The 21967-nt window shown below is 36.0% G+C and overlaps 1 protein-coding gene across 1 annotated transcript in view; it reads right to left on the reverse strand.

Annotated features, from left to right (window-relative positions):
• Positions 1-21967, reverse strand: part of DOK6 (docking protein 6) — a gene marked incomplete at its 3' end in the record, with an annotated part of 474920 nt that overhangs the window by 82552 nt on the left and 370401 nt on the right. Inside the window, exon 7 of the mRNA XM_080919798.1 lies at positions 13271-13388. Coding sequence (XP_080775924.1) covers positions 13271-13388 — 118 coding nt within the window. The remainder of the gene's footprint in view (positions 1-13270; positions 13389-21967) is intronic.

Genomic DNA, 21967 nt, shown 5'->3' on the forward strand with positions numbered 1-21967 from the left:
AGATAGAGGTGCTTGCTTTAGGCTTTAGTGTCCACCACTAAAACAGAGCACAAATGTTACTAGTAGAACTTCATTATGCTTGTGGTACTAAGGATTAAACTTAGGGCAGGCTAGAATTCTTTTGCTACCTTTTATTCCTATACTCATTTTTAAACCTTTTATAAAATATAAAATATTACTAAGTTTTTCAGACTAGCTTCCATTGAACTCACTGTGCAGTACAGAGTAGCTATGAGCTTGTTGTCCTTCTGTTAAAATCCATCTGCCTCAGTATCTCAAATATCTGCTATTATGGGCATCTGTGATTAGGCCAGACTTAGCAGTATTATGGTCTGATTTTTATAAGAAAGTAAGTGCTTACCTTGTTTGAATTTAATTGCTTCATTTTGGCAGGTTTTCAGGTCATGGCATGAATGTTGATGGCTTTTTCTTATTATAATTTGCTAAGGGTATGTGTCTAGAGTTTTTATCTGAGGAAAGATGGGTTTATAATTGGTACTTATACTTCAAATAAAGAGAAGAAAATGAGTTGTAATCTGCATGATGATATAGTGGACCATGAGAACCAAGAGACATGAAGACTGAAAGAGTGCTTTTGAGATACACTGTGACAGTGGCACTTGACATGAGAGATATTGGTGATCAAAACAGGAAGGACTAGATGGAGACAAAGGCAAGCAATTCTAGAACACGCGATGCATTGCACTCATCTTTATTATTCAGAACCTAACATTATCTTGGCATTCATGTGGCATTTAATGCTTATTAAATAGATGAGTTAATTTGGAGTCAAGAGAACCTGAGAGGGTTGCCAGTTTGGAAATATGGGAAGACCAGAGTTTGGTGATATCAAGAATGTTGCCAAGTAAGTAACACAGACAAATTGTTCTACTTTGCTAACTACTTTATGGATGACTTTATCATAAGTAATTGGGCTTACTAAAAATATCCTAACTCAAGTTCATGTAACTCATTCAAAATTATACTTCTGCAAATATGAAATCTTAGGAAGAATAATTAACTAATTTAACTTCCCTTCTCTGATTTATTAGTGTTAAGTAAGATTATCTTTAGTAAACAAATTAACACAAAGTATTGTAATGACAATGATTCAAAGAAATTAATTTTATTTTAATCCTCTTTCTAAAGATTCAAGACACTATAACTAGGAGTGGAGAGAACTGATGTCTGCCTTATATGGATTTTACAGCAATGCTTTCTTCAGAGTGCTAGGTTTGGTCTTAATTTTTTTCTAGCTAATTCCCTCCTCAAATATTGATACCAGGCTAATATATGAGGACAGTGCTCCCTCTTGTATAAATTCATAGAATTGGAACAAAGCACATGAACTATATGACACTCTACTCCCATCTAGAATGATGCTCTGGACATTATGCCACCTGTCCTGTGGTAATAGCCATGTGTTATGGAGTCTCCCTTCTTCTATCATAATGCCAGAGTTTCCTTTGTGGGAGATGTTACATATTATGGACCATGTTGATTTTTTTGACAAAATTCACTATAAATTACTTTCTTTTCTAGCATTCTTATTTTATAATCTTCAGCTCTATTCTATTATAGAAGGAATGGATTGCATGTTCATACATCTTAGGCAGACATGTTTGGGACAGACTATTCATGAATGCTAAATTTCAGAGGTGAGAGGTCATCTATGAGCACTGTAGTGCTTATGCATATGACTGCTTGCCCTGCATGAAATTGGAAGATTGGCTAGTGCTCTCAACCACTGAATTATCTTTTCAGTCTTACATACACTTTAAAACAAGTGTGTACTGTTTTGTATAAAACATTTGCTCATATTTGCTGAGATCACTTGGTAGCATTCAACTTCAAGTCTTTGATATGAAGTAGTTATCTGACACATTATTGTAAGAGAAACCTAACCTTCTTGAGAAAAACATAATAAAGCTGTGATGTGGGAGATTGACAATATACTTTTTGTTTTTTTACTATACTCATTTAAATGGAGATCAATGATTAGGTAATTTTTCTTCTTTATTTTCCTATAAATATACACATTTGTGGCTATAAAACTTCCTCCAACTGCTAGCTTAACCACATTTCATAGGTTTTATATCATGGTCTCCCCATCTTGTACTTCAACATTTTGTAAAGTTTACCATTATATTTTCGATTAAAGATCATAGAATTAGAAGAGATAACTAGAATCAGGAGTGCGGTGGGCATTTTTGGATGAGTTAGATACCTAATACATAGATCATCTATGAGGATTATACTAGCTAGCACTCCTAGCAAGAGATATGGAGCCTGAAATGACTAACTTCTATAACCAAGCAAGATTTCCAGTAGAGAAATGCAGACACCAACTTAGCCACAAAACCTTAGGTCCACAATTTGTACTGCCTACAAGGTATGCAGGGATAAATTTAGAGCAGATATTGAGGCAATGTTCAACCCTAATTTGAGACCCATTACATGAGAGAGAGCCCATACCTGACACTATTAATGATAGTCTCCTATACTTGCAGATAGGAACCTAACATAATTATCATCTGAGAGGCTCCACCCAGCAACTGATGGAAGCAGAATCAGAGCCCCACAGCCAAACATTAGGCAGAGCTAAGGAAATCAGGTGGAAGATGGGAGGAACAATTGAAGGAGCCAGAGGAGTCAAGGACACCACAAGAAAACTTTCAAAGTCAACTTACTTGGGTCCATAGAGGGTCAAAGTGACTAAACCACCAACCAGAGAACATGCATAGGATGAACAGAAATAGTCCCTCTACACACATATGACAGATGTACAGCTTAGTCTTCATGTGGAACACTTAGCAGCAGAAGCAGTGGCTGTCTCTGACTCTATTGCCTGTCCCTGGATACCAGTCCTTGGAATGGGCTGCCTTGCCTAGAACCTTGATGGACCCAATCCTTCTGTAACTTGATAGGCCAAGGAGGGTTGATATCTAATGGAGGCCTTTCTTTCTGTGAGGATATGGGGAGTGGAGGGGAGAGAAGAGGGGGATGGAGAGAACACTGTGATAAGAATATAAAGTAAACAAGTAAATCAATTAATGAAAAAAGAAATACATTTATAAATTTCAAAAGTTACACTTTTGGTTTTTCATTACTACATTCCTATTTTACCATTTTATGGATAGAAAACACAAATGTATGACTGGTTATCTTATATATATCAAGTTATATCTGTGGCTTCATGAATGTTAAGTTTAATTACTGCTCTACACATGTTTAAAATAAAGTAGTCTTTAAGTTTGTTTTTACTTGAGCTGTAAACACCACTTAGGTATTTATTTCTCTGCACATCTTTTAGAGTGATGCAATAGTAATAGTTTGGCTTTGAGAAAGAGAATGAACATAGTCTTAAGGTTAAAAAACATGAGGGTTATGAGAACAGTTTATAAGACTAATAAGAAAAGCTAATAGAAATAAAGATCCTGAAAGATTTGGTCACTGTATTAGGGTTATTTTGAGGAACAGAACTGGTAGAATGAATGTGTGTGTGTGTGTGTGTGTGTGTGTGTGTGTGTGTGTGTGTGTGTGTGTGTGTATTAGAGTGGCTCACAGACTGTAGTCCAACTAGACCAAAAATAGAAAGTAAAATGATACAGTAGTTGTTCAGACCTTAAAGCTCCAGAAATTTAATTTAATCATAATCATTTCTGCCTGTGGAAATGTGGGAGTATATTCAATTAAATTTTATATATTGATGTTTGCTATTTTGTCAGCTTTTCCAAGATCTATTGAAGACTAGAATAACCATTTTTCAACAGACAGTAAAAATTTATATATAAAGGTACTAACCCTGACCCTTGAGAGCATTTGCCCCTTTGCTAGAGAAGCCACTTGAAAAGGCAACAGAGAATACAGTGAGGAGACCCTTCTTGTCAGCATTAGTACTTAAAACAAGGAGCAAAGATGCAACAGGATGAAAAGTGTATAGAATAATGAGTGGAGACTGGAGAATTATTATGAATCTCCAAAAGGAGACACTTCAAAAGAAGTTGGAGAGAGGGAGGAACATATTTGAACTTGTTGTCAAGCTCAGTTAAAACCTGAAAGGTAATAATGAAAAGTAATTGTAACCCACAGGGTCATACCAATTACTTTACATATACAATGTGCTTTAAACTCTTTCACAAGAAGAGTGATGCCCAAACCATACAGAACTTATCTTTAAACACTAAGGACTTTCCACAAATTGCTTAGATGGCTTCCATCTGGGTAATCTCATTTAGAACCCATTTGAGAATAGCTGTTGCCTGCTTTTCTGAGAAATAATTCTTGTAAACCTTGATTATTTTTCAGAAAGAATGTACCCATGCAGAAGGGTGGTGACTATAAATGTTTATCCTGTCCTGTCTTTAGTTCTGTCAACCCTGGGGTTAGTCACAGAGCTACATGCAAGCTGGAAAATAAAGACAGTTTGTTTGACAACTCAAATCTTTGTCCTGAAGAAGTTATTTTTAAATTCTGTGTATCTGTTTTCTTACTTGTAAAGTGGAGATGCTAACTGTACCATTGTCAGAGAATTGGTAGAAATATTAAATATTATGGCACAGTGCAAAGCGATCAATGTGATCAATGAATGAGAATTAAGTATAAACACATGACAAAGAAAGTCTTTCTTTTTAATTTAATTAATTTTTTAATTTATTCATGTTACATCTTGCTCACTGTCCCTTTCCCTGTGGTTACCCTTTCCCACTCTACTATAATCCTTTCCACTTCCTCTCTAAGCAGGTGGGAACCCTTAGGTATCCCTCTTCCTTCCCCCACTGCACTTCAAGTCTGTGTGAGGTTAAGCACTTCTTCTTCCACTGAGGCCTGACAAGAAAGCCCAGCTAGAACATATCCCTTATACAGGCAACAGCTTCTGGGATAACCTCTGCTCCAGTTGTTCAGGACCCACATGAAGGTCAAGCTTGCATATCTGCTACATATGAGCTGGGAGGCCTAGGTCCAGGCCTTATCTGTTTTTCTGGTTGGTGGTTCTGGCCCCAGGGATCCAATTATTTGACTCTGTTGGTCTTTCTATAGACTCCCTGTCCTCTTCAAGCCTGCAATCCTTCCTTCTATTCTTCGAGTTTCCAAGCTCCGCGCACTGTTCGGCTGTGGATGTCTGTATCTGTCTGAGTCAGCAGCTGGGTGGAGCCTCTCAATGGACAACATGCTCTTGTTGTTATAACTAACTTTGCCATGCTAGTGTTTCCCTAAACTAATTTTATAAATCCTATTATTATGTAATTGCAATTTTGTAAATGTAACAATGTATGTATTATGTAATAAACCAAAGCCAACATGTGTAATTTCCATATAACCGAATTGATATTGACTATCAGTATTACTTATATTTATTGTAGTTAAATAAATTTAGTGTGGGAAGTCTGGTGGGGAAGAAACAAAATTTGGAGCAAATTTTGATTTATATTTTTTTCATTTGGATTAAAATTATAAAACTATTCATTGCAATAATTGTTGGAATGTGCTAATTAAGTAGAATATCTGGAAATCCATAATCTTTTACATATGCTCAAAAGTGACTTAGTATTTGACTTGCTTCATGTCATGTCTTGTGCCATTCCATCAGAATTATGTCATCTGGTCCTGAGGTTAAGCTCGGGTCTAGGCAGTAATGTGATGCTCCTGAAAAAAGGGTCTGCAGTGTCAGATAATCCAAGTGAAAGTGTGTTTTCCCCAAGGCCCCTCACCACCTAGAATGAAGGAGCCAGCAACACTCAAAGATTGTTAGCTGGACGCTGTTGAGGTGAGGTTGGCAGTATGCAGAGAGCCTTTGTTCAGTGACAGAGCAAAGTCCTAGGTTCTGAAGCTCATTGGGCAACCGGACTGTATGATGTCAGACTGGAAAGGAGTGCCTTTTCTGTTAAGGATGCTGTCTATGTCTTACACTGATGATGAGAAGAAAAGTGATTCCAAGAAGATTCAAGAATTAATCTTACATTTTGGCTGTCAAATTCTGGGGTAGATGAGACTTAGAAACAGTGTTTGTAGAATTTTAAAGGCAAGGATCTTTTCACAATATGAGATTTTTATGAAGTCTTCGGGGGGATTTCTTTATGCATAAAGAAAATTATAGTTCTACTTGGAAGTAAATATTAGAAATACTGTCAGCAGTTAGCAAATCTACTGCCAGAGAAAGAGAAACTTCTTAGTTGAATTTAAATTACTTTAATGCACTGACATTCACTCACATTTATTGAAAATCTTGCCTTAAATAATCATATTTATTAAATGTGGTTGGTTCTAATATGCTTGTTTTAGAGACAAATAAAATACAATTTAGAAAAGTTAAGTATATTGCCTAAAGTCACACATTTTAACAGTGGTAAAGTTACCATTAAAATCAGATTTATTTGACTTCAGATTCAGGAATGGATGATGCTTCTTTACAAAATTCTTTCACTGTAGCATCAAAAGGGAACTATCTACAATGTCACTAGATGACAACCCAAAGTATGAAGCAGGAATTAAGAAAACATACTGATATAAGTTCTGCATTATTGCCTCAGAGAGCAGGAAAGAGGTGATGATTAATTATTACTGCAGGGGATAACAAACATTTCACAGAAGGAATATTTTGTGCACTTTGTGATGTTAACTTTGGGGTACAACTTACTCATTTATCTCAAAATAGTGACATGCAGAGAGATACTTTTTTTTGACTTACTTCTATTAAGGTAAAGAATATGCAATAAAATTTCTATAAATATGGCTTTTTTTGGTGTGTAAAGATTTTTTTTTTTACAATGAGCAGAAACTACATGTAATACAGGGTACAACCTGGAATTTGTCAATGTGTTCTTGGTGTGTAAGGATTGAGCATGACTATTTTTTTGTTTTGTTTTGTTTTCTTTTTTTTTCTCTTGGACTTCATACAGTCTGTGAGTTGTTTCTGGGGCAGTGCGAGCCTCTGGGGTTAGCATCCCACTATCAGTGACTGCATATTATGTCTGTTCTTTTGTGACTGGGTTATCTCACTCAGGATGATATTCTCTAGATGCAGCCATTTTCTTAAGAATTTGGTTAAGTCATTGTTTCTGGTGTCTGAGTAGTATTCCATTGTGTAAATATACCACCTCACACCAGTCAGATTGGCCAAGATCCAAAACTCAGATATCAACAGATGCTGGTGAGGTTGTGGAGAAAGAGGAACACTTCTCCACTGTTAGTGGGGTTGCAAACTAATACAACCACTATGGAAATCAGTCTGGCGATACCTCAGAATATTGGACATAGTACTACCTGAAGACCCTGCTATTCCACTTCTGGGCATATACCCCAGAGAAGCTCCAACATACAGCAAAGACACATGCACCACAATGTTCATAGCAGCTCTATTTATAATAGCCAGAAGCTGGAAAGAACCCAGATGTCCTTCAGAAGATGAATGGATAAATATGGCTTAATAGACAAAAAAATGTTGCTTCCGGGAGATGAGTCATATTTTGAAGAGCTGTTACTCAATTGCCAGGAGCTTGCTGGTGCCTGTGGGAAACACTGATGTATTTAGCTACTTTTGCCTTCCAAAAACATACAATCTGAACATAGGAGTGAAGCACTGTAGACTGTTCTTTACTTTTACTGTAAATTTATGTATTAGTTTTTAGGCTGAAGAAGCTTTTACTTTATAATCTGGAAAATGTGTCATGATAAAATTTGAAATAGAAAAATATCAATTGGAAAATTATACAGAAGTGAAATTTAAAGCTGAATGAGTATTAAAGAAGGATAGTGGATCATAGATAACTGAAGAATAAATAAAGCTTTTGGTTCACATCAAAGTCTATGCTGGAATTCTCTTTAGCATTTTCTGAAGGTTATCTCTAATTCTAATTGTGTGTTTCTGTTCTGTCCTTCTGAGAAATTGGAGCCACAGATGCCCTTTCCATAAGCATCAAATGACTTTGGTGTAATTAGGTAGGCTTCAGTGCTGACACTGGTGGTCTGTAGCTTAATTACAGGCACACAGAGGGCAGAAGAGGGCATTCAATTCAGAGCTGACATTTGGATATTAATTGGTGTTAATGAAAGCAGAACTTATATAGCTTCCCCCTTTACAGAAGATGGAGCCTCAGTCATATCTGTTCTAATTGTCCAGAAACAATGCAAACTGTAACTATCCTATATAATTTTGTATGAAAATAAGAGCTTGTATATATCAAAACTTCAAGAAGGGCACCCCCTTTTTTATGCTTTATCTGAGACCATTTCAGCTCCTTTGTCATTACAACTTATGAGGAAAAGCTAATTTTACTGAAAAAGCAGCAGATGAAGAGTGAAGAAATTAAGCTAACAAGTTAAAGGAACAGATTTGCTGCATTTCAGAACAGTCTGTGTGCTTACTAAATTAATGACTAGCAATAGAAAATGTCTGTACTTGATAACAATGTCCCCCCCTCAACCTTTCCTGCCAACTTCGCTTTCTCCTGCTCTGTACTTTTACTTTAATAGAAAGTACGGCATCTAGGAGCTTTGTTTATATAAGTGGTTACCGAGTAACCAGCAGCAGGCTGGTGTTTTTTCTCCAATCTTTCCTAAGTTTCTTTCCTCTCTCTCTTCTTCCATCACTATATATACACACCACTACCTTAAAAGTAAATTACAGTTTATTAAGAGAGTAAATTTTAGACATAATTTCAAAGTCAAAAGTTCAAGATCAAGTTTTCTTTCCTTCAACAGTTTAGGATTCTTTGGTTTTAGAGAAACATTTTTGTATGTGTGTGTCTTGAACATTTGACAGAGAAGATTTGCTTAAATATAGATTAAAAGTAAAGCTGTCTCCTGAGAGGTTTTTCCAGATCCTTCCCAATACAAATGTGGATGGATGCTCGAAGCCAACCATCTGTCTGATCACAGGGACCCCAATTAAGGTGTTAGGGGAAGGACTGACAGAGCTGAAGGGGCCTTATCTGGCATCAATGGAAGGAGGCCCTTGGCCTGGTGAAGGCTTGATGTTCCAGTGTAGAGGAATTCTAGGGCAGTGTGGTGGGAGTGGGTGGGTAGGTAGGGGAGCACCTTCATAGAAGCAGGGTAAGGGGGGGATTCGATAGGGGGTTTTCAGAGGGGAAAAGGGATAACATTTGAAATGTAAATAATTATAATTAAATTCCAAAAAGAAATAACCTGGCAATACAAATTAAGCAGCCTTACCTCTTAAAATAAAAAAGAAGTCTTCTACACAAAAAAAAGTGGGCAAATCTATCATGAGCTATGTGGGGTGGAGGTGGCAAACAGCTATCTATTACTCAGGAACAACAGGGACTTGTTAGAAGCTAACGAGATTTCTTCTCTCATTCATTTGATCCAGACTCCATAATATCTCATTCTGTCGAAGCACCCTCTGGGGATACCACGGAGAGAGCAGATTATTCTATTGCACTTACTCTACAATCACACAGTCAAACTCTGCTTCTCATTATTGACATACTTGTCTTTAAAGGGGTGTCTGGCAACAGACAAAAAAATGAGCAGAGCAAAACATTGCTAAGTGTAAAGCGTAGATGCTGACAGGCAATCGAAGTTTTATGTAAGTTTAATATAGATCAGTTTGTTTTCAGGCCATGAATTGTTTTAGCTCTAGTACATGTGCTGCTTATTGATGAATACAATCCATTGAACTTGGAGCACATAAACATTTCTTCTTTTCCTTCTGTATGAAAACTCACTGACTTTAGTTCACATTGATCCATAGCTTCCTAGCTCAGGTATAAAAATATGATGAGAATATTCTGAAACAAATTTTCATTCCTAGATATTACCTGTGGCTTACTTGACATGATATCTAATCTTCAATGCTAGCTTTACTGTGTTTAGAATTTCCCTGTCTATCTTAGATATGTATTCACGTGTTGAAACACAGGGTATGTGTGGCTGAAACTCTGATTAATGGTTTCTAGATGAGGAATGTAATTCTTTGAATATTCTTGGCAATATGGTACCTTGATATCATAGCATCTCTAAGTAATGACACTTGCTAAATTTCAATAGTTTTGGAAGGAAGAATGTTATCTATGAAACAGAAATGGATTCTAAACGTGTCATTCTATTTAAATATCTAAATTTATAATTTGTATATTAGTAATCAGTAATTGCTCCAGTTTAAAATTTACAATCTTGCTTAATTTTTCAAATGCACAGTAAACAAAATCTCTGATTGGGCCCATGACAATGTTTCTAGAGAGGGGTAACTTAAGAGAAGACCTGTCTTGGATGTGTGTAAACTATCCATGTGCTTGGGTTCTGTGCTGAAATAGGAGAAAAAGCCTATTCTTCCTCTTGCTGTGCATTCCAAGTGAAGTTCCATGTGGCCAGCTGCCTTATCACATGGGGGGTGCATTTCTTGGAATCAGAAGAACCCCTCCTCTCATGCTTCTTCTTATTCACAGTCAATGAGATACAATTTACATTGATCACATTCTATTATTTATTGTACAGTAATTACCTTAGTTAATACATAGTCAGGTTATGCAAAAACATTAACAAACCATCTAACCAGAAAATAGTGTGATATTGAGACTGCATGTGTGTAAATGTAATGATACACTTGACAAATAACATTCACATTACTGGAGTTTTGTTTTAAGTCTGCAAAGTGTGTGATAATAGCCAAATATATTCTCATCTTCATGAAAATAAAATGATGCAGTGTCAGGGTCACAACTAAGAGATGAAAGGCAGCCAGATTTGTATATGAATTTTGTTCAGATTAGAGGCTCACAAAAGAATACTAAAGTTCATTGCTTCTATTTTAATTTCTTCCTTGTTTGAGTAATTTTACTTAATACTGATTCCACTAGAATTTATTCCCAATGTGAAAAACCTCTAAGAATTCCTGTTCCCTGCTTCGGTGTACTGCTACCACAAAATAAGTCATTCTGTCAGTGTCCCTATTCTTTTCTATAACTGTTACCTGCCATCTATCTTCCCTTGTGTGCTCATGCTTGTATCTAACTACCTATTTTTCCCTGCCTGAGTAACTAGATAATTATAACCATTTGAATGTATAATATAACCATAAAATAAAGTTATACTGAGTGGTATGTAGTCTATGAAAAATGCAGTACAACAGTCAACCCACAGTTAATGAATTAGAATTTATATTGAAAGATACAGTTATATATGTATATAGTAGAAAACAATAGACAATCAGGAAATAGAATATCAAGGCTGTATATACAGATTATTCATTGTAATTTTAAAGCATTTCAAATCCTAACTTTTCTAGAAATTAGTAGTAGAGGTGTAAAACATAAATCTTTTAACACGTAATAACTTGCTTTTAAAATGCAAATAAAATTGTCCTTCAAAAATGTCTATCTGTGTTTAAATAGATATTTTAATTTACCTTTGTAAATTTAATTATATAAAATTATTTCTTAAGTTGCTTTTCAGCCTAAATATCAACTCTTCCAGTGGAAAAAAGCTTCAATTATGTGGTCATGGAAACAACTGTTATTTTTCTATTTTAACCAAATCAATAAACAAAGTGAAGTGTTTAGATAGTGTCTTCCAACAATATATGTTTTTATTAACTTTTCACATTATTTTACTTAGATATTTAATATTAATTATTTGATTCAAATATTCCAATTTTCTCCAGAGTATAATATTATCCTCATATACATGTTTATAACTTTAAAAGCATCTTTTCTTGACTTTTTTTTTTCCTTTTGCTCACCAAGACTGAATTGCCAACAAGGAAGCTTGCATGGGTCTGATGTAGGCCCTCTACACATATGTTACAGTTGTGTAGTAGCTTGGTCTTCTTGTGGGATTCCTAAAAATGGAGGCAGAAACTCTATGACTTTGTTGCCTGCCTTTGGGAGCTTCTTGCCACACTGCAATGTATCCTTAATAAAAGAGCAGGTACATAGTCTTCCTACAACTAGACATGCTATGGCTGGTTGATATCCATCAAGGCTAGACCTTTTCTGAAGAGAAATGAAGGAGTAGGGAGAACTGGGGAGGTATGGATAGGGGTAGGGGCAGAGGAGATATGTGGTGGGGACTAGGAGAACAGGAGGGAGGGAAAACTGCATTTGATATGTGAAATATATAAAATATAAATAAATAAAAATATGAAACCAATCTGCAGTATCTTAAAAACACAAAGACAAATCAGCAAAAAACAAACCAAAAAGACCCCCAGGTTTTCCAACTTTGATACAACAAATGCTGATGAACAAGATGATGAACACTTTTATAGGGCATTGGTTGGTATTCAGTGAGTATAAACACAGGAGAAACTCAATTACTCATTTTTCTCTCTGGACTTTTTCTTTTGAATAACACATTCTTATGCTGTCACTGATTTATCTAGAACTCACTGTGAAGGCCAAGATGCCCTCCAAGTTGCATAGATCCTTCTCATTCTGAGTGTGTCTGTGTTCTTCTATATCACCTGATCCTTTCCTGTCTGCTTTGCTGGTTTGTTTTTGTTTTGTTTTGACCAAGAGCAGGCAGAGGTAGCTGTGCACTCAGTAGGTATTTACTAGCGCCTGTTACATTCAAGGCAAAAGTGCTCAATAAATGCTTGTTGGGTGAGTGTATTTTTAGCTAGGCATTTCAGTATTATTGTGTGTCTCACTTTCTCCAGGGAGCATATTTTATTTGAAGGATGAGAGTATTTGTTTAAAACGAAGCAGAAAGCATAAAAGACTGATGACAGGGATTCTGTGGGTATACATAATTGTCTGATGTCATTCTCGTTCCCTCATCCATTGAACCACTCCCATGTTGGTTAGGTGGTCATTGGGAAAACCACAACAGCATTGCATTTGCACTCTATCCCTTTTTACATTGTCTCTCCTGAATGAGCCCCTGATAAAACGTTGGCTAGATATGACAAGTTTTGTGGCTATGTTCATGAAACATTTTAGTACTAAGCCTGAAACCAGACCCTGAGCAGATGTTTAATCCTAGGAAGAATGAAGGACATTGAAAAAAAAAAAGAAGTTCTTTGTAAAAGAGCATAACACAGACTCCAACATATGGCTTTCAGCTTTCCACAATGTCTTCTGCCAAATTTGTTCCTTACCCATCACAATAATTTTTAGAATAATTTTATAGCACGTATAGAACAATAGCTTTTAAAAAGTAATGGTGAATCTTAGAGTTCTTATTGTACCCTGAGAAAGTTGATAGAAAGAAATATAAGAAAAGAATCAATGCAAATGCACAGAAATTTGTAGAACTCTCCCACAGAAGAAAGTGAATGACAGTGAGGCATTGTCACTGTAAAGCTACTTGCCTTGCAAGCTGTAGATTTCTCCAACGCTGTTCTGACGGGTTATGTGATGCCAGTATGCACTGCGAGGAAGAGAGATGGATTTCGATAACGTCATTGGTTCAGTCAAGCTTGTCTGAAGCTAAAAGAGAAGGAAAATGTTTCTTAGGCCTTCTTAGAGATATGAAACTCAAATCAACTCTTTAAAATGGCAAGGAATGCATGTGAGTGACAGAGAACAGAATATGTTAAAGATACCCAGATCATTCCATATTTAAGGATAGCTGTGTCAAAAGTGAAATTGCCACTGATAAGTTTGCCATGTTCCAGTGGATGGCTCCACAGATGTACACATATGGTGATTTACACTAAGGATTTTATATACACACATATGGACAGAAAAAGTAGATTTCATGGGAGAGAGAGAAACAAAGAGAGGAGTAAGGAGGCAGAGAGAGTAGAGGGGATGGAGAGTAGGAGGGAGGAATGGAGGGAGATAGGGAGGGAGAGAGAGAGAGCACATTGGTTGGAAAGGGGCATGCAGGGGGGTATATGGAGAGATTTAGAGGAGGAAAATAAAGTAGATATGATCATACTTCATTCTGGAAATGCATGAAATTATTGAAAATAAGGAGACATCTAGAAAAGTGTGAAAGGAGGCAGGGAGAAGGGAAATAGCTAAATGGGTAAAAGACCTTCCTGCACAAGAATGCCACCAAAAACCTGCTTAACAAGCTAGTGCTTTGGGGATTAACACTTGGGCAGGATCATGTGGTATATTAGTCTATTGTTCTTCAGGTTCAGTAAGCAGCGTCGTCTCAAGAGGATAAGTGTGATAAACCAAGACACCTAATAGTGTTTTAGCCTCCACAAACAGGTGTTCACCCTGTCACATATATGTATACATCACACGCACGCACACACACACACACACACAGGTGTGCGACTATAAATGTATAAATATTAGAACACATAAAAAACAGAAGGAAAGCATCTGAGAAGAATACTTGTTAAGAAATGAATCTGATTCATTAACAGGGAGAAGCATTAAGAATCCCAATTCCTTCTTGCAAATAGAGAAAGAACACTGGCAAATGCTCAGGGGGAAAAAAATCAGTTAAAGGACACCTTTGAACTGATTTGCCTTTTAATAGTTGAGAATTATTTACATTGCTCACGTCATTTTCCAATGTATAGAATGGCAAAATAATTCAAGGCATGAAGAAGCAGGCTGTCAGAGTGACATGACATATCCTAGAATGTGACACAAGAGAGCCATTTTCAGACTCTTCCTCACACCTCCTCCCACCCACCCTTGCACAGAGCCACTTTCCTTTACTGTTTTATTCTCTTGCACATATTGAATGAATATTTTGAGAATCTTTGTGATAAGAGAGCTAAATTTTGAATGTATTGTTTTTGAGGTTAGTTGATTACACCATTCTCTGGGGCATCTGAGCAACAACAACAACAACAACAACAAAAACCAGAAATGTTTTATTTGGTCTTTGAACATGTTACATTAACAAAACTTGAGCAGCATATACAGATGCCTCATCTAATGTCATCACAAAGACTAAGAATGGCATTAGTTTTTTTTTTATTATTATGAACAATTTTTATTGATATATTTTATTTATATTTAAATGCTATCTGCTTTCCCAGATTCCCCTCCATATCACCTATCTCATTACCTCCCCCCCCCCCTGCTTCTATGAAGGTGTTCACCCACTTTCCCACCCCCTCCCACCTCTTCACCCTGACATTCCCTTACACTGCAGCTTTAAGCTTTGGCAGGTCCAAGGGCTTTTCTTCCCATTGATGCCTACAAAGGCCATCCTCTACTATGTGCCATTAACTTCTGAGGTCTATACCAGGGACAACTCTGATATTACCACTTCAGAATTTAGAAAAATGTCTAATTTATGCTGTTTCTTGTTTTGTTCCTATAAAAGCTTCATGGTTTGTTATCACACTGGAACTTGGAATTTGGAGTAATTTGAATTTGCAATCTTGTACAAGATCAACACATTCAGTTTATTGAAAGTTTGCTACCAGACTAACTTTGCAGCTTATTCTTATGTATCTCAAATGATAAATTCAAGTTTACTTTCTTATTTACACAGTATGTATGTTCCCTACTACCACCTTCTCTATATGGTGGTATAGATAGGAGAATGAAGGACATCAGATTGTGCTTTTGTACTTTTATTGAAAAGATACCTACAGCATTTTTTTATGAATGGGCATGTCCAGTTCTGTTGCGATGATAGGTAGGAAACAGCTATGTCTAGGGAGATTCATGTTTAGATACCATTAAATGTGCCATGTAGATAAATTTCATATCCCTCTACAGTATAGGAGTAGAATCAAATTTCATTTTATGGTGGTGCTATTAAGAGAGGAAGCCAACTTCTCACATAAAACATGGAATTGATTAAGCATATAAATCTTTATATAATTGATGTCAGAAATGGTCATTAATAGCATCAACTAAACTGAATTCATATCAATCATAGTTTTGTTTAATGTCTAATCTTTATTCTTTTCTTAATCTATTATAATTAATTATTTTTCATAAAACAGTGATATGATTTTCATAAAATGGTGAAAGTGATTTTCCTTTTGTATTTTCACTTTGGTTATTTTTAAATGCCAAATGGTCAGTCTTGGGCACCTTGAAAACACAATAATTTCGTTAAGTCATTGTTTCTAACAGTTGAATAGTACTCCATTGTGTAAATATACCATAATTTTTGTATCAATTCATCTACTAAAGAACATCTGGTTCTTTCCAGCTTCTGGCTATTATAAATAGGGCTGCTATGTACAATGTGGTGCATGTGTCTTTGCTGTATGTTGGAGCTTCTCTGGGTTATATGCCCAGAAGTGGAATACTTGTTTACTTTTCTTTCTTGTTCTGTTTTGTTTTGCTAGATAATGTTAGCTGCATCAAGTTGAGAGAACAAAAACAAACAAAACACCATTTTTTTCTATTATAGTGTTTCATAAATGAAACAGCATTAATTCATGCTTCCCTGTATTTTCTTTGGGAGAATCTTCTGCATTGCTGTTTATTTTGTTTTTTATCTAGTGAGAAATTGTTTAAAAATTCTTAACTATTAAGGCTTTGGCAAGCAGCATTCACCTGATTCTCATTTTGCATAGGCAGGGTCAGGATTTCGAAAGGATGCTTCAGCACAGAGTCAGAAATCAGTTCAACAAGGGAGCAGTTAGTTCCACTCTTGAAACACTGGCCAGTGCTTTCTGCCACTTCTTTTTTGTTGTTGTTGTTGCCATTTGGAAAAACATTTACTTCAGTGGTAGCCTGAGCAATGAACCAGAAAGTGCTTATTTAGTGTCTGAAAGAGTGGAGGTCACAGCTCAACCAAGTGTGAAGAGTAGTAGAGATATTTGTGTTCTACCTGAGAGCATAGCCCACAAGGCAAAGCCAAAGAGCATGACTTAGGTTCAACATGGTATATACACAAGCAAAGTTTATACCTGTATAAACTAGCTACCCTAGATCTTATCTAGGTAAACAATTTTAAAAGGTTATTTATTTGTATATTTTTGAGATTTATGTATAGAAAATATAAAAACTGAATCTAGTACTATATGTGAAAACTGAGCAAGCAAAGAAATGATGCTGCTGAGGACACATTTTTGTTCTAAGTCAAGGTGATCTATAGAAGTACAAACGCCAAAAAAATGGAATATTTAATCAGTGTTGATGTGTGTGTGTGTTTGTGTGTGTGTGTGTGTGTGTGTGTGTGTGTGTGTGAGAGAGAGAGAGAGAGAGAGAGAGAGAGAGAGAGAGAGAGAGAGAGAGAGAGAGAGAGACAGAGATAAACAGACCCAATCAAGCTGTATATATTTAGGGATGTGCATGCATGTGTATGTAACTTGTTTTCTGTGCACAAGAATAACTCAAACTAGAAAAGAATCATCAATATCCTAGTTTCTTTTCCTATTGATATGATGAAGTACTCTGACAAAAGAAACTTTTAAATTAGAAAAAATTGTCTTTAAAAATATTATGGTGAGAAATTGAATTACAACAGGAACTTGAAGTAGCTGGCCACCTTACAACTAGTCTAGAGAGAAGAGAAAAGAATGGTTTTACTCATCCTGAACTTTATTTATAAAGTCCGAGGTCCCAGGCAGGGAACAGTGCCTCCCATGGTGGTGGTCTCTCCATCAATTAGTGCAAAGAAAAATCTCCCACAGACTTATCTCTTACGTGATTCTACATCTGTCTAGTTAACAATTAGCACTACTTGTCACACCTGTCTGATGAGTTAAATGCTTTAAGGAACATTTGTCAACATGTGTGTTGGTATGTCTGAAACTGGGCAGAATTAAGAACAATGCTTTAAAAAGGAAAAGCCAAAATAAAAAAAAAAACAATTGCAAAGATACCAATAATCAAAGAAAACACTAATAAAACGTGAAATGTACATTATTTGTAGAAAGAAAAACATTGGGATGTGTAATATAGAAGCATGTACTTCCAGTTGAGAATACCACATTTTATTTGTTCTTAGCATGTTCATAAAACTTTAAAACTGTATGTTAATAGAGACTCCAGGGACAACAAACTAGCCATGCTTGGCACTGTTTGCAGTCATTAAAACAACCCTCTGAAGTTTGATGGTTTATGGGCAATTGGTTTCTCATGGACTTGGCTTAATTTTCAGAGGGGGACACCTCACACTTAATCTTCCATTTTATTCAAGATAAATGGGAAAGAATTAGAAGACATTTTGCTGAGTTTGTTCAAAGGTAACAAATAAAACATGATTTACACAGTCATTTAATGAAAGTTGTTTGATGTCTTTCATTTGTTCTTCATCAAATATTATTTAATTTACCTTGAAACAGTGATTGTTACTACTGGATGCTTTCATTATGTGCAACAAATTACATTTAGGTAACTTCAAAAATATATAAGAAGCCCTAGATTTAGATTAATGATATCCAAACAAATAATTTTTACAGTAATCTTTTATTTTTATAACCAATAATACCTTTTAGAATGTATGCACATTCGAGGTAGGCTTGGTGCTTGCTGCAGGCTGGTATTGAAGAGGCTGGTGTGAGAGAATTCTGAGTTCAATTCCAACCAATGAAATTAATGATACTGTCTCAAAATAAGAAGGAATCACTACCAACAATGACAACAGCAACAACAAAACCTTGAGATGAAAGTTGGCAGTGGTGGCCTCAGTTATGTCTCCAACAGCAGACATTAAAGACACTTAATATTTGCATATACTTAGAGTATCTTACATTTGTAAATTAAAGAAAATGCATTTACAGAACTATTCTTTGTACATAAGGATGCTGATGAAACATGCTAAACACTAAAGTTCACTGCTGTTTTACATTGCAATTTTTCTTCTTTAAAACTTTAATATACAGTGCTTTATTTAAGTAATGTTCACACATGCTAAACACTTGGATCTATGAATTTTATTCCATTTATGAGCAAAGCCAATTTCTCTTTGTTAACCTCTTTATGAATTAGTAATCCCTGAGTTCCCAAGGAAGCCATGCTTTCATCCTAACTCTCTGAAGTAGGGATTATTGCCAAGTTCCATACAGTCTCTTCTAGGATGAGGCTATTTACAGAGGTAGAGAGATTTGTGCCTGTATGTGTGAGTAACCATGGAGACCAGAAGGAGACATCAGAGTCCCTGGAGCTGAAGATATAAACATTTGTGGGTTCTGGAAACTAAACTCTGGTCTTCTGCAAGAGCAGTTAAGTGCTTTTAACTGCTAAGCTATGTTTCTCGATCTTGCATTTGGTTTTATTCAATACCATTTACCTCATAGATTTTTGGAGTTTTTAAAGCTTTTGTGACTGTATCCAGAGACATAAAAAATGTTCTGCATATCAGCACAGTAAGATGCTTCCAAGTTCTTCATATATATTTTTTTCTGTAGAAACCCTTATCTTTTCCCCTATAATAGAACTTTCTGCAGAATGTGTCTAAGAAACATGTTTCAATAGAATACTGCAGTGGAAGTCAAAAATGCTTAAGAATGTAACCAATCTGGGGGCTGTTTAGTTTTTTCAAAAGTTGTAAATGAGTATATGCTTGCCAGTTATAAAAATTATTGTCATATTCCATAAGATCTAAAATTTTATTCATTTTAAGGAAAAAAAAACATCATACCAATCATCACAAAGAACTGGTTCTGCCAGTCAAATGTGGTCTACATTTGAGTAAGAGATGCTAACATGATGAAGAAGAGGAGTAGGGAACGGAGGGGGAGAGAAAAGGAGGAAGGGGGGGGGGAAGAAAAAGAAGAAGAAGGAGGAGGAGGAGGAGGAAGAGGAGGAGGTGGTGGTGGAGGAGAAAGGAGAGGGGGAGGAGGAGAGGAAGAGGGGGAGGAGAAAGAGTACGAGGCCCCTGATAGCTGTTCCTTATATAGTCCCCAAAGCTGCTGTGTCCACGTCTAATTGGTCGCTTACTCATGATCTCACTGGCACGCCCCGGGGTGGGCAAAGACTTGGCTCAAACACACTCTTGCACATGCGCACATGGTTTGATTACAGAGAGGGGCCAGGCTGCCGCAAGGGAAGGCAGCGCCATCTTGTGATGGCGAATGCTATCTCAGCTTTCCACAAGGGATGGAGGGAGGGACGGAGGGGGAGAGAGAGAGAGAACCCAATCTGTCATCTTGGAATTAATGCAACATGGTACTGCTTTACAGGTCATGCAACTGCTCATGAGTCTGACGTGCAATTTATGTGCTGATGGAGGAGTCCATGTAACTATTTTTACAAAACGTCATTTTGATGCTGAGCAGTAATGAATGATTACTAATTGCTGTAGTAAGGCCTAACTAGAGCAGGGTGAATTCATTAAGTTTCTATTGCTTTATAAATGACGTCACTGAAAAGCTCACTCCCCCCCCTCTATCTTTTCTTTAATGTTAACCATCAAAATTAGATTAAAAAATGTGTCTTAGATTTTTCTTCTTTCTTTCTTTCTTTTTTTTTTTTTTTACAAAATGTTAAAGTATACATTTTTGTATAAGGGGATTTCAAATAGGCTTTTTAGTTACCCATGTTATCACAAATTTAGAAATTACCAGTTACAATGCCTTTCTTTATATTTACTTATTTTTGACAACATATCAGAAAACCATGTTTTTATTCCACACTGTATTTCTCATTTATTGTTTAAACTATCAGCATTTTACTGTAACTATGATACTTAACACCATAAAAAGAATTAAAAAGGAAGTTTTTTTCCCTCCTCTTCTTGTTCCCTCTGAAAGTTCCCTCTTCCCAAAACATGTCTGTGTATCTAAGGACATTTTTGGCTTCTCTATCATAGTTAGATATGTATTCTAATTCAACAGGTGGAACACAGAGTGTGTGTGGCTGAAACTCTAATTTATGGTTTCTATACAAGGAAGTTAATTTTTGCCATATTCTTGGCATGGCATTCTTGGCACTATTGATCTTCATAGCACAGCATCCCTAAGTAATGACATTTACTAAATTTCACTATGAAACAGAAATGGATTCTAGACATGTCCTATTTAAATATCAAAATTAAGCAATATGTATATTAATAATCAGTAATAGCTCCAGTTTGAAATGTACTACCTTGTTTAATTCTCCATTGCATCCTAAACAAAAGTCTACTTTTCTTCCTGTGTTTAAAGATACTTGTTTTAATTCTTTGAGCATTTTATACAATATTTTGACCATATTCAGACTCAAACTCTGCCCATAGCCCACAGTCACCTTCCTACCCTTACCCATTCAATGTGTTTTACCACATAGAAATGTACAAACAGACTCTATCATATAAACAAACTGAACAAAATTATCATCTTATTGGATGTAGAAAAGAAAGGCCTTTGATAAAGCCAACACCCTGTCATGATTTTCTTTTTAATCTACCAAGTCCAGTTTACATTGTGCTAATTCTTTTGGGAATGGGGTGTGTCCAATAGCATGGCAGATTTACCTGGGTTACACCTTAAAGTAAACTGATAGCTCCTCTCCCATGAGCCATCAAATCATAATATCTCCTGAGCATGGTGAAGAATTTTCTGCTCAGGTTTCTACCTCCATGTGGGATTTTTGTCTGGCCTCAGCTTGTACAGATTTTGTGCCTGCTGTCATAATTGTGATTTAACTTGTACCAAAGACCAACTGTATCTAGAATACATATTTCTTGTATTCAACCACCAACCACTTTCTGATTTTATTTCAGTCTCCGCTCTTGAGGTAGAACCTATACTTGACATTTTTATTAGTGAAAAAAAAAACCAACTTTACTTTTCTGTATAAAATGTATTTGGGTCTAAAAACTAAAGAAACTGTTGTAACTACTTAAGATCTCCATTTCTACAGAGTTATTTCTCTTCTTTATAGTAAGGCAGGGCTCAGGAGCAATGTGAATGCAACAGTGGAAGGAAGCCCTCTTATCTATGGAGGGTGTTCTCTCTGAAGGGCCCACTGATTGGCTTCTAAGAAGTTTATTATCCAGAAATTCACTTTGACTACACTGCTGTGGAAATATGAATAACCCCAGGCAATATTGTGTTGACATTTGTTAAAAATTTCATGATCATCATATCTTTTTTCTCTTACAACTTTATTTAAAAAAAGAGGGATACATGCAGATTTTAAAAGGCATTATGGCATAACACTATATGAATATATTTTTGTCAGTACTTAATTCTTTTAGA

Source organism: Micromys minutus (assembly GCF_963924665.1).
Source record: "Micromys minutus genome assembly, chromosome: 8".
NCBI lineage: Eukaryota > Metazoa > Chordata > Mammalia > Rodentia > Muridae > Micromys > Micromys minutus.